The 14,133-nt window shown below is 41.4% G+C and overlaps 1 protein-coding gene across 9 annotated transcripts in view; it reads left to right on the top strand.

The window, feature by feature from the left end:
* The window catches only part of CARMIL1 (capping protein regulator and myosin 1 linker 1), a 198,152-nt gene that overhangs the window by 167,617 nt on the left and 16,402 nt on the right, over positions 1–14,133 (top strand). For 6 of the 9 annotated variants that reach the window (XM_065052980.1, XM_065052977.1, XM_065052974.1 and 3 more), the window contains 5 exons: positions 357–374; positions 4,570–4,636; positions 4,956–5,152; positions 9,129–9,235; positions 11,139–11,571. In XM_065052980.1, coding sequence (XP_064909052.1) covers positions 357–374; positions 4,570–4,636; positions 4,956–5,152; positions 9,129–9,235; positions 11,139–11,571 — 822 coding nt within the window. The remainder of the gene's footprint in view (positions 1–356; positions 375–4,569; positions 4,637–4,955; positions 5,153–9,128; positions 9,236–11,138; positions 11,572–14,133) is intronic. The other 3 variants (XM_065052981.1, XM_065052978.1, XM_065052975.1) reach the window with 1 other exon arrangement.

The raw sequence follows: 14,133 nt of genomic DNA, 5'->3' as shown, positions 1-14,133 counted from the left end.
AGCAAAATGAAAAAACACGGTACATTGGGACAGCAGGTGGCAGGTTGGCACCATTGATGAGTGCCATATATTGGAAACAAACATCTGAAAACCTGAATTGTCTCAATATAAATAAAGCAAGAGAGTTCACATCCTTCTCTGGTTACCCTCTGGAAACACAAAGTGTATAGCACCTCTAAATGCAAGGGATTTTTACTTCATTCTTGCATGTCACCTTTCCTGCTAAGACTTCTAAGTGTTTTGGCTTTAGTTTTCTTTATTTTGGTGACTTCTGATTTTGCCTCCTTTCCTGAGAACTGCTATTGCTTTGTCTTCCCCATTCATATTCTTTTTTCTTTCTTTTTTGCTGCATGGAGACTCTCTGCTGTACAAGTGTAAGTATTTTTTTAGCTCTGCTGTTTCTGGCCTACTTGTTTACGTTTTTGTGCTCCATTTGCCTCTGTACTGCCTCGTGAGTCTCCTGGGAAGACTCTAGTGCCATCCATCTGCACCTACAAATGAAATAGGCAGCAGTTTAGGGATGAGATTGGATTTCACAAAATGGTTCAGCTAGTGTAGCATCTGAATTTAAAGCATCCCTTGGCTTTAAGACCAAACCAAAGCAAACTGCTGATGTTGGAGGTATAAGTTCAGAAGTTACTGCTCAGAAAGAAAATCCACTGATTTGGTTTGATACTCAAGCGTCATCCAGCTTAATGAAAGAGTGATTTCAGTATGGGCATAAACTAGAGCTTTCTTGCCACTAGGGTGGAAGAGATGTCAGGGGTTATCTCAGTTTGTTCAGTTGTGTTTTCTTTGTCGAGTTGGATCACCTTGAGCTTTTGACTGCAGTTCTTACCTTTTTGTGCAGTCGCCCTTAATGCCTTCTTGAAGCTGAAAACAAATAACATTGTTTTGCAGGAAGGAGGGTTGAAGGGAGACTGGTTGGGGAACTGAATTTCAAGAGGAAAGGGGAAGTCATTCATTTATTTGTCCAAAATCTTTTGAAAGGGAAGTGACAAGAGGGTCACAGAGCATCCCTATATCTCATAGGGTTGAATATAAATTACTTTGGAGGAGAAGGAGAAAAACATGGAAATGAGCATATCCCTCAGCACTGGGAGTAATTTTAATTATATATAATAAAGGAATGTAGAGTATTTGAGACTGTTTCTAAGAGTACATTGTTTTCTAGCACTCAAAACAAAGTGATTTTAGTTGTTGTTTTTAATTCCCAAGGTAGTAGTGTTCTTCCACAGTTGGTAATGTAATTTAAGAAAACTCAAGAGAGCTCAGATAGTGTTGTGAGGGAGTCAGAAGGGAAGGATCTGGAAAAGTGATCATGGGAAGAGATCCTGGGAGTTTAAAGTTAGCTTGAACACTTGAGAGTGTCTAACTCTAAATAAGCCCTTACTTGGGACCGTGATGGAGATTTGGTGGCTCCCATGCACTGCAGAGGGGTACCTTCGTGGAACCATCTCTGGAGATCTCAGTGGCACAGGTGCCTGCAGACTCGCAAGGAGGCCTCGGAAGACCCAAAGATGCAGTTAATCTTTTTATCTTTCCTGCCAGGCAGCCTATAGCGTGCTCACAGAAAAGTAGGCAAAATAAGGAAGAAGTTCAGGAGGTGGTCTGCTACAATGGAAGGTCCTTGAACGATGTGAAAAAAGTAAAGGAGGGGAGTACGATACTAACAGCTATTCCCCTGTAAAGGCCATGAGTGAAACATAAGGCAGGAGACCCATGTTATGCTTGCGTGGCCAGAGGTGGTGGGAAGGCAGAAGGTCCACATCTGCCAAACCTGAACTGCTTCCATTAACTATGGGAAATGGGGCTCAGCCTGGGGAGAGGCAGAGGTCTTTCCCCAGGAGTTCAGATGTCTCCTCTGGTAATGACATGTGCTCTGCTGAGGTAGCATACTGCACGGTGGCTGAGATATTAAGCTGAGATTAAGTCTAATATTTTGTAAAAAGAGCACACTGGCCTATTTAGATTAATGCTTTGACCCATTTTGCTCTGCATGTGATCTGGAAAGTTCACTTGGCAAGAAGCCTTTCATCTGTGCACTTCCTAAACAGGCTAGAAAACAGAAGGTTTTCAAATAAAAGTGTATGTATAGCTGTTATTCATGCTGTTCAAGCAAATGCGAGGCATCTCCATCCCTCTGCCTTTATCCCCAGCAACCAGGCTGCTGACGAATCATGCCAAGCTGTCAGTAAGTTACAGCAGTGATCCAGAGACTGGCTTATGGTCATCAGCACAAGCTCTGCAGGGTCATCTGGGGGCATCTTCTTGTCTGGGAAGGAAGATGCAACGATTCTGTTCCTGGCTGTTGGGAACGTCACGGAGTGTTGCAAACCCTACCCAGGAACCTCGAAACTTGTCCCATGCTCTTCTGCATTGGTGGCCCAGGCTGGAGCACCTCTCAGTTTGTCTGTGTCCACCCAGGAGCACTCTGAACACGGGCCGTGGCTGTGAAGTTACAGAGCAATTGGAGGTCTCCCATCAGCCTTGTTTTCTGTCTTCTTTTCTGATCTTCTTTAGCACATGGGTTGCTGCATTATCCTACTAGATGCAATTTCCAGTCACACCGCCAAAAGAAGGGGCAAGCAGACCAAAATGCGTGCCACATGCACATTAACAAGAGAAGTGGGCCGCTTCTGGAAATAAAACCAGGAGACTACTGATAGTGACTTTCAGTTGCTGTCCCCCAAATACTGAGCTTCTACAGTTCTTCCTTAGATGAGGTGCAAATGCCTTTGGTTGTTCCAGGCTTGGGTGATGGATTGGCAGCTGTCGAGTGTGCGATTCAGAGGCTGCCCAGCTGCCTACCCGTTGCACAGTCCACTGCAATTTTGGCTGAAAAAATTCAGCACCTCTCCAGCCACTTGCCATCAAATCCATTAAATGCATTATATTTATTGGTTAACTCTGAAAGGCATGTCTGACCTTTTGATGCAGTAACACTTTGCCTGCTCATTAGTCTCACGGTAAGTCTGCTCAGGTGCCAAGCTGTTTCCTGGCCGGTCTTGAAACTACTGTATCGTTCAGTGATGCTTGTCAAACGTGGAAGTGGAAACCTGCAACAGCTGAAGGTATCTTTTTTTCCCAGCTGTGTGCATGGCAGTAAAAACAGAGCTCTGTTGCCCAGACAGTGCTATCATTGCCCACTCTGTAGTCTGAAAGTCCTTTTCTGAGCTCAAGAAAATGAGTAATAACTTTGCTGTTAGGAAAATCTGTCATAAGCCTGAGCGTGTGAATGGTGGCATAATAATCCTCCTGACTACTTTGGATGGGAATGTGAATTCAGTACGAGTAAGTCTGTGCACTGAACTTTCCATACATAAAAACTTGAACAATTCATGATTTGTCTGAAATGTCGATGCCAACTGTGTTTTCTGGCTCATGTAAAATTGATTCTACTTAACTTGATTAACAATTCTGTTAACGAGTTGTGAGCTGTAGCAGCTTCCTGACTGACACTCCAGGTTTGAAGCCATGAGGCTTTAAGACGTGGAAGTATGGGTGTCACTAAAGCCAGCACGCACGACTCTACATCAAAGGAGCCCGTCTTTGCAGAAGCTGAGTCACTTTTAATTAACTCTTTAGAAAATCTGCAGGTCAGTTTTTTGTTTGAAAGTCTTTCAATGCTGAGGTATATCAAGAGGTTTGGAATAGGTGACGCATTTGTTTCCTGAAGCAAGACAGTTTGTCTTGCCATGCAAACTTTCAGAAGAGTTCATGCAAGAAAATAAAAGCAACTTTCTTCCAAAAATAACAAATTTGGGTCTTAAGTCTGAGTATTTGTGCTCTTACGGCAACATTATCCTTTTTTTCTGGGAATGAGAAGATGAGAAGACTAGCATATAACTTTCAGTAACTACAGGGAACGTATGCCAAGGTAACTTCCCACCTATTCTCAGCATATCTAAAGTCCAGGGTAGTCCTGTGTTTGCTGGAGATACTACAAACACTGCCACAGTATTTTTGCTTTTTGAAGAACGGTGGTGTGCTCCAAGACCGCATTTTCATAGGGAAATTGGGTGGTCTGTGCGGTGATGTCCAGAGGCATAGATACTTGAATTTTAATCATTCTCAGTAGCATGTCACTGACAAATGAACTGAGGTAATGTATTTTGTAGGAAGAATGAAAGCCAGAACAAGAGGGAGACTATTCCTGGTATTGTCATTAACTGTGCAGTACTGGATGCAGTAATTGTATTTTCTGTGCCTCATGATCTCAGATACAGAGGTGAGGTTTTAATAGTTCCCTTGTTTTACAGTTGGGGTTCAATGCGTTAATGCTCAGACAGTTCAAATAATCATGATATGTAAGGCAAAGATTTTAATGGGAAGAATAAACTACCACCCTGGTTCTGTTTGAAGTCAGTTGAACAAAATGTCAATTTAGAAAAAGTTTGGAATGTTTGAGGAGGGGAGGAAAAAGACCCATTCCCTCCTGGCGTTAAACCTTATCAGATCTTGAAATGATACATAGGCTTGAAGGACTGATTTGTTGGATAGAAGCATGTGTTCTTTGTCATTTCTTCTGTCCGCTGAAGTCATTTTTGTTTTGGTTTATGTTGATAGATGACTCCTAAATCAAAAAGGAAAAGCATCCACAGTAGAATGCTCCGGCCGGTGTCCAGAGCTTTTGGTAAGTGAGAATTTATTAAAACTTTTTTGCTTCTTTGCTTGCCGGAGATTCTTCGGTGTAGTTCTTGATTGAAAAGCACAGGTAACTCTCCCTCCCTCTGAATTGCATGTAAGGCCCACACAGTTGCTTTGTTTTATGGCTCTTCTATCGTGTTTGGTAGGAAATATTTGCTCACAGTGCTCTGTCTGGTCACAAACATGTTGTGGCTTAGTTCTCTAAGTGTGTTTATAATTATTTACCACAAAACAGAGAGGACTGGCGTTGTCTTTTGTTTTAAATAGCATGTTAAGTCTAATTAGAAAATTTTTATTTCTCTTAGAAATGGAATTTGATCTTGATAAAGCACTGGAAGAAGTACCTATCCACATAGAAGACCCACCATTTCCTTCCAGCAGGCTGGACAAACGAACTTCTGGATTCATTTCAGAACTGCCATCAGAAGAAGGGAGAAAACTGGAACACTTTACAAAATTAAGACCCAAAAGGAATAAAAAGCAGCAGCCCAGCCAAGCAGCAGTGAGTCTACATTAAAATATTGCTGGCAATGTCATCTGTTGATTGCTTTTTGCCATGAGTCAGGTCTTGCAATGCAATGAGGTCAACTGCTGAAGTTCTAAAAGCCATAAGCAACTATTTCATTTTTCTTCTGGTATTCACGTCTTTCACTGTGGAATCTCTATTACAACCTTTTGTCTTGTTTGACACAGCCTAAAACTGAAATATGTTTTATCTTTTTTTAATTTGCTTTTGTTTTTTCGTGGAAGCAGTTTCTGGAGGTACTTGAAGCTTTCACAGGAAACACACAAAATATCATGAGACTTTTCAATTACATTGAAAGGGTTTGTTAGGTCTTAATCCTTTTTTCTGCCTGCATTCAGGCATGGTAACTTAGCATGAATTCTTATTCCTATCAGCTTTCAGAGGAACTACTCTGTGACACCCAGCTTCCCACAGGTCCTTAACTAAACATGGTGTTTGGGCCAGGAAATCTGCATAGTCACAATTTACTTTTCATGCTGGAGTCTGCCTTAGAAAAGCAAAACAGAAGAACACTGTCTGTCTGTGAAAGTCTTTGGTGTGAACCCAAGCATACATGTGGGGTTTCACAGTTCCATTTCCTTGGCACACCACGTCAATAAAGATTTCTTTCTGTGATGGGTTGTCCTCAGGGTATGTAAGGGCAGATCTGGAGGAGTTACAGATCTATCTCACAGCAACAGAGCACAGCTGATATGATAAGTAACCCTTATCAAGGGGCAGCCCTTGCTTCTCTGAGTTATGTTGCCTAGTAATGAGTATCTGTGGCCTCTTCTGCTCCCTGAGGATTGCCAGTGGAGAGGACCCTTGAAAATCTCCCTAATGCTGGGAGAGATCATGTCAGGCAGTAGAGCACTTTCTGCACCACTTGGCAAGGAAGGAACTTTGCAGCAGAGAGGATAAGTTGAGCCAACTTTCCCTTCCCTTGCACTTTACAGGGAACGGTGGAGGTAGCAGAAGGACAGACTGGTCTCCACATTGTACTGAAAACACATCTTGAGTTTACTTCTTCCAATTCCAGTTCTGTAGAACGCACGTGTTTTCCCGGTTGCTGAACTTGCTTCACTTCCAAATTTTCTTGGCGCGTCCTTTGCCATCTGCAGGAGTGGGGATGTGTAGGGGCAAGTGCTCTGCTACTAGGCGTGGAACTGGGATGTACAATGTGTTGCTCAACAGAAACAAAACACTTAATCTTGCAGAGGAGAAGCGTTACTTCCCATGATAGAGCAATGTTGTGGGAACGCTCATCCATATTGCATTAATTAGGAAATCAGGGGTTTATTTAGTTGCAGAAATTGAAAAGGACATTTTTAAACTCATTTGTTCCCATCTTGTTTTTATGGACCATTCAATTTCTTACTAGTTCTGACCTCATAACAAGTCTAAACAAAATTTTGAGAGACTTAAGATGTTTTCTTTGACGCTTCCAAAAATTAAACAGCCAAATTTTGAAGGCCAGAGTCATGAGTGGACTGTGGCATTGTTTGCAGAATTTATATCCTCTTGGTTTTGCCACTTTGAGAATACAGAGAACAGTGGTTAGAAAAAGCACTTGAAATGTGAGAGTCAAAATCTTGACCTTTTCTACTGCTTAAAGTAGGTCTGTTGGGTTGTTTGCTCTTACCATTATTTCCATTTGGTAATTTAAGGACTCTTAGATGATCGTAGCTGTACTTCTCTGGTTTTGCTGGAAAACACATTTGTTATTTGTGAGCTGAAAAATGTAAGGACAAAAAGAAAAGGAAAAATGGAGAAAAAAGGGAGAAATGGAAACTTTTAACTTGGGGTAGGTGGGCGAGCAGAAGAAAGATTTATAGTTTTGTCAAGGTTTTTACTGAAATGAGTGTTCAGAGCGGGGGGAAAGAGAGAGAGATAAAAGGAAAACCTCAGCACCATCCACTCCCGTATTGCTTTGAAGGAATATGATGAAATAGTTGTTTATCATTTAGACTTTGTGAGATCTCAACCTCGTGAGCTCTTCCATCATGTGTGATGATTTAGTGCAGAAAGAGGTGAATCTCTAATGTATGAAAAAGATTGTGATTAATTTCTTTTGTGTGCTTCTAAGCCAGTTTTTTTCCTCAATAAAGAAACACAAGGCTCACCTTTCAAGTTAGGGTTAAAAAAAGAAAAAAGGGAGGAAAAATGAAAGCTTACAACTTCTCTCTCTCTCTCTCTCTCTTTTTTTTTTTTTTAATAGGAGCATAAAGCACAAAGTAAACCAGAGTTCAGTCTTTTACATTAACAGTAAAAGGCATTACAATAAACATCTGTAAGAATATTCTGTGCCTTGAGGACCATATTAGACCCTCAACTTTTGCATGCATCTTTAGTACATTTTTAGGAGCTGCTGCTTTTTCAGATGCAAAATTATTTCTTTGAGGTAGATTTTCTTAGTTGCTGTAGATTATTGAATCTTTGCATTGCTTCCCATCAGGAGATGCACTTGCCTTTCATACTTACATGTTTGTTCCTGCTATGTGGAGGGCTCAAGGATCAATATTAAGCGGTTTCTCATTTCCATTGAAATGTGTCAGTCACTTTTGACTGACAAGTTTCAGTTGAAATGTCAGTGTCAGCTCTTTTTGACTGAGGAGGTAAATACTTGCATTGAAACAACCAGCGCTGGTGTGACCAACCAATATGTCAGTACGTGCATTGCTGCCCAGCACCAAATGTTCCAGGTAAACAAGTTCTCTACAGAAAACGCCAAAGGTGCCAGAGTTGGAAGTCTGAGAAATCATTGCGCTTCTTAGAATAAAACTGGTTTTTATAGAAGATACGCAGTTTGACTGGTAACTAAGCAGTCATCACCAGATGGGCTCTTTTCACATCAGTATTATGTTGCTACAGTGGGTATCAATCAAATATTAACCATTATCTTTCATAAAAAAAGCTAACACCAGGCTTCTAACAAGGTTCAGCCACTGGAAAGCAAACATTTTCATGGATATATCAAAGCATTAAATCACATGCAGTCTGTTGTCCTGGCTTATTGAAGCCATGTTTGATGTTAACACCAGCTTTTCTCATGGCAACTAGGAGATTCCTTTATTTAAATTGTTTCAAATTACAAACCCTGCTATTTCATGGTAGATTGATTCCTGGTCATAAGTACTACCAAGAATACAACCAGGTTGGGTCTTTTGGAGTTCTCTGTGGTCACCTAAAAGGTTTCCATATGGCATTTAGATTGAAGGAAGCTGGTAACAGAGCTTTTCCACATCAAAACCGTGTCTGGGGGCTAGGTTTGGTGAGAAATCCTCCCAGGAGATGGCGTGTTTCTTCTTCAGGAGGCTACAGAGTCACCAGCTCATCTTCACAGGGCCTTCATGGCTGGCAGGTATTACTTTAGATGCCTCCAGTCACCTGTGTTCAAAATGTGGGCATCAAAACCAAAGGCAGGGAGAAGGTTTTCCGTTTTCAGACATCCAGTGAAAAGCTGTGTTTGGTTCCCCAAGTGAAACACCTGATTCTGTATTTAGAGTCTCTGGTTTTGGAAGTGCTGGACTGACTGAATTGTAAAAGGCTCTGTTAGCCTCCTGGAGCTCTGTTTCGAAATCTCTAAATCCAGAACATACGTTTTTACCTGAACAACTAGCAGTTGAAAATACTTTCTCTTCAGGTCACCACCTGATCAGGATTTAATTTTTCCTTAACTGCTTGCGTTCTTCTCTAAATTAACTAGTACTCTTCTCACAAGCCCAAGGCATTTGATTCCTGGCCTCATGCATTGCAGTATCCAGTTTGTCACTGGTGTTTTGGGTTACTTTACATTTGATGTAATGTGTCCACTGGCCTGACTAAAGGAGGAGTTCCAGTGGTGATACCATTCTCTGCACTGAGGTTTGGTTCACACACAGAATTTTTATTATGTCTTAACTCTTAATTAGTATCATTGAAACAAATCTGCTTAGGTTATTATATAGAGGAGGTGATGTTTTTCTTCTGTCAGGTGTCTGCTGGAGTGCCTCCAGAAGGGGATCAGAACGGCCTCATGGGGAGAGTGGATGAAGGCGTGGATGAATTTTTCACTAAGAAAGTGACAAAAATGGACTCAAAGTAAGTTCAAATATAACTTAAAAAAAATAATGATAATAATCCATCTTGATAGCTGGGCAAGTAGCCCTGCTAAGTTGTATTTGACTTCTGTTCCCACTACCCAGCACTGCTGTTGTCAAAGGCAGAAAATACCTCAGTAGTCAAGACATTGTGAATTCAATTACCCTCCCTTAAAAATGACTACTTTGAAATAAAGTGCTTTAATATACCATGTGGAGGGGATTATTGACTAGTATGTATTTTTATAATTCCATTGACTTAATTTTAGCCTTCAGCAGAGCTCATTAGAGCTGAAGCAGAGCTGTGCGCTGGTTGAGGCTTTCCTCTCCAGTGCTGGTGGCACACATGGGTGATGTAGTCTAGTACAAACTGCTGTTGGGCACAGTGTTTTGATAGACGACAGTAGATTTATGTTGGTTTAGAAATATGTTAGAGAAGTGTTTCACCAATTTGTAGTATTCTAGATTTAGGCAATATGTCAATCTGAAAGATATGTCTCTTTCAGTTTTATATAAGGGCTATGCAGCTTATGCAATTGCATGGTAGCTGGTTGCATATTTACAAAACAATGCATCTAGATGTTATTGCGTTCATGCATGTTTGTACAGATACAGAGACACACAAATACTATAAATAAATGAGAAAGCTAAGGTGATCTCCAGAAAACTTGGAATGACCCTTTCTGTGCTCTGTGTGAAATCCATTAAGGAAAATGGTAGGTGTTAACCAGCAGAAAGCTGTGGCAGGCCAAGCAAATGTTTTTAAAGTCACCGTGAGTTATAAATATCTGCAGTGACATGTGAAGCCATCTGTGATATACTGTGTGTAGTGGTAAAATTACAGGAGCTTTGAAAAATGGATTAGCCGGGTTAAGTTCAGGGTGCTCACAGACTCCTGCATCTTCCCGTGCTTCCTGTGGGCACCTGCCAGCCCCTCACTTCAGATGTCCCCGGGAACTTACACTGTCCCTGTGTGCCCATCCCTGGCCATGCCCATGACTGAGGATCTTTGCTCCATTTGCTGCACTGGTGGCTCTTTTTCCAGTGATGTGCTCATATGCAGACATGTTATGTGCCCAGCTTTGCCCTCAAGTGTGAATACTCTGCTTGTAAGATGCCTTTAGAAAATCTTACTGGCAGGTGGGTTGTTTTGGGGTTGTTTTTTTTTTATTCTGAGGGTAAGTACCTGCAGAGGGTGGTGGAGCACTGGAACGGGCTCCCCAGGGACGTGTCACAGCCCCAAGCCTGACAGTGTTCAAGAAGAGACTGGACAACGCCCTCAGACACATGGTGTGAACTGTGGGGTTGTCACATGCAGGGACAGGAGTTGGACTCCATGACCCTTGTGGGTCCCTTCCAACTCAGGACATTCTATGATTCTAATATAAAGGTGACCTCTCTGTGTTCCTTATTGAGAGAAGGTGGCTGTGTAAGCTAGTTCTTATTTCAGGCAGGGCCCTTGAGGGACAAGATCCCTCAAAAGCTGTGTAAATCATGTGCCTGGATCAGTTGTTCTCCTTTTACCAGTGGGCAGATACAAAGCAGAGGTAGTTCACTCTGGAAACAGAGCTGAGTGAGGTTATATGTGCATAGGCAGCTTGGGCAGAACTCTGCTGAAACAACACCTCACTGTTACTGGAAACAGCTGGGTGCCCAGTGTAGATGACACAGCATCCTCTCTTCATTATATGAATGCGCAAGGCCATCACTGGAATCCTCAAGACAGTAAGATCAATGTCAATTGTCCAGTTTTTAATTTAGACACACCAGCTAATGACTGAGCCTAGGGCAACATATGGATCATGCAAAAGGTTGGCTTTGCCCAGGAGAAGTCATTAGGTACTATTAAAAGAGAGGGAGGAGGGAAGTGGAGAAGAGTTTAAAATGTGTGTGTTTTTTATTAGGAGACCATCAACTAAAAGTTCAGACAGCAGCGAGCCCAGTGAAGCAGGTGATGAGAAGAAGAAAAGGGACTCAAGGAAGAGTGGCTTCCTTAACTTAATCAAATCAAGAGGCTCCAAATCTGAACGTCCCCAGACTGTGCTGGTGGCAGAGGAGCCCTCTTCACCCAAGGTTGCTGCAAAAAGTCCAGCTGTGGAGGCAAGCAAGAAGGAAGTAAAGTCTGCAGAGCAGAACGGTGGTACAGAGCGATCTGAGGAATTAAAGACACCAGACTCGCTGGAGGAGGCGCAGCCAGACGATGTGGCCAAAGCCGAGAGGGGTGACAGCAAAGGAAGCCCTCAAGGAGGCCGGAGGTATGGCGTGCAGGTGATGGGCAGCGGACTTCTCGCAGAAATGAAAGCCAAGCAGGAGAAGAGAGCAGCCTCTGCTCAGAAGGTGATTTCTCTTGAGTTGTTGAAAAAATGAGCAAGATTTAGGCGTCTTCAGGGGAAGTGGGTTGGGTCTACAAGGGTTGGCAGCTGGGACTTGAGACATCAGTCCTGCCTCCCACTGGGGATTATGGTGTTCTTGCAAGAGGATTGGTCTCTGCTGTGGTGGTTGAACATGAATACCCTGGCCAAGGACGAGGCTGCACATATGGAGCAGGAGATGTGCTCTTAAGCCTGCACTTTCTCTCCTCTAGTGGAGGAGGTGACACCAGCTCTTGTGCTCTATGTCAGGCCATCACAAGCACAGAAGAGGACATGTAATTGTTTGCATGTATTACAGAGTAATTTCTGTGTGACTAGCAAGCACAGCTTGGATGTCTTCACTCTATATGATGTGTAGTTTGTTCACATTAAATGAAAGTGCGCTGTACAAAAGGTAAAGTGAGGACAGACTTAGGATAGTCTTCTGACTGTGTGCCCCCTGCATACCGGTGCCTCAGGTGTTTGGCAGAGTTCCCTACAGTGATAACTATCTCTACTCTTCTGTGTTGGAAGGTGATGTAGAAAGGTGAAAAGATGTACTGTGTTTTAAATTATATATTCCACGCAGAGAAGTAAATTTGGCTTCCAGACACTGTTTACAGCTATTCAGCTTATGATTTTCTTGTTGCATTTTTTAATTTTTATGTCCTTTTATACCACACCTAATTATTTTCATGCCTTTGATTTCTGTATTTCAAATACTAACACTCACAGAAAATAAGCATATGTTTTAAAAAATTAATATATTCCCAATTGTCGTTCCCAATTCCCTTTTGTCTCTAATTTTCTCCTCTGTGAAGTGCTGATGCTGGGCAGGAACGCCGCTTCACTTTGCAAACATGCGGAGTGGAATATCCTTGTGTTGCTCCAAAGCTTTTTGTGCCAACGTATTTTGCCTGATGCCCATTTACGGCTGAACTTTCCCGTTGTCATCCCCTGCTTCCCCTCAGCTGCCGTTGGCATGTTCTAAAATTATCAAAGGATCAGCCTTTTCTCACTCCTCTCTTCCTCTCCAACATGCAGGGCACTCAGATGCTCTCCATTCCCTACCATTATCCCCTGTAATTTGGAAGGTGTTACCTTACGACAGAGCTCGCCTGCAAGCTTTGCTGTGTTTTCCATAAACACTTTGCAGAATTGACTTACTATGACCAGGCAAGGCACCCAAAGTTCATTTTTACGTTTATTCATAGTCTTACAGTGCTTGCCATGATGTCCTACAGACACTGGAGACCTGTAATAAGCAGATTCAAATTAATATAGTAGTCTATGGCTCATTAAAGGGAACCTCAGCATAAAAATGATTTTTCTAAAGAAATGACCAATTCCCTCCTTTCTCATTGGTGATGAATAGTGCCTGTGAATAGTGTCATTGATTTCTAAAATACCAAGTTCTCAAATAAAATGCCATATGATTTTAAATAAGAGTATTATGCTCAGCCTGTAACTTACAAAATACCAACCTCCTTCAGATTATATAATTTTTTATAACTGCATAAACTGTGTATGCTTGGTGCTATTCAAATTTTTAACACTTGTCGTTGAAAGTTGATCAGATCTAAAATGATGTGACTGAGGTAGAATATTAGCCTGTGTATTTTTTTTTTAAGTGGGGAGAGTAAAAGACCTCATCAATTTTTGAGCTTTCATTGCATTGATTGAAAACTTGAATTTCATCTATCAAAAAGAAAAGTTGTTGCCTTTTCCCAGTACTGTTTTGACCCTTTTTTCTGCTTGGAAAGGTTACTGCTCTTCTTTTGGGTTTAATTTTCAAGAAAATAATGTTATTGATCATATTTTTTGTTAGATTTTTGAAAAAATAAATGATATTTATGGAGTGCAAGAGCAGGGTTTTTTTTTTATTTAGAGTGACAAGAAAACTGAATTGAAATAGGAGTCTGTACACAGCAGGGCACTGAGTTATCCATTCTTAATTTTGCCCAGACCACACAAAATTGAACTGCTCTTCAAAAGAATTTTTCACATACTTTGTCTTAAAACACAGTATTGAATAACTTAGGTTTGCACTTTTATTCATTATATTCATGAAGGTGAAAATCATACAATATCCTGATGGTTGGGCTACAGAGGATGGCATGCCCCTGCTTTTACATTATTTAGGATGGGTAAGACAACAACTTCCCTAACATCTTTAAATCTATCAGAATTCCAGTATGATAGAAAATCGTATTTTCCTTTAAGGTACAGATGGCTGCTTATGTTCTGAGCTATTTTACATGAAAACAAAGCCAGAAGGAATTTACTATTTCATTCATACCCTACCACAGTCTTGTTACAAATACAAGGGATGAACAGGTGCACAGTACATAGAAATATGGCAAATTCTTTTTTGTTTTCTTTTGCTTAGAATACAATGTGCAAATTGGCATTAATGGTAGAGACTAGGCTTGCCTCTCGGTGTATGTAAAAAGATCTTTTAGCTCCATCTAGTGCTTACAGAATGAATTTTTAAATATGTGGAGCAGGACCTGCGAGCAGACCAAGATCATCTGTCACCTCTTTACTC

This window comes from Columba livia, chromosome 2 (genome assembly GCF_036013475.1).
Source record: "Columba livia isolate bColLiv1 breed racing homer chromosome 2, bColLiv1.pat.W.v2, whole genome shotgun sequence".
Taxonomy (NCBI): Eukaryota; Metazoa; Chordata; class Aves; order Columbiformes; family Columbidae; genus Columba; species Columba livia.
This window is presented reverse-complemented; position numbering and strand designations above follow the sequence as displayed.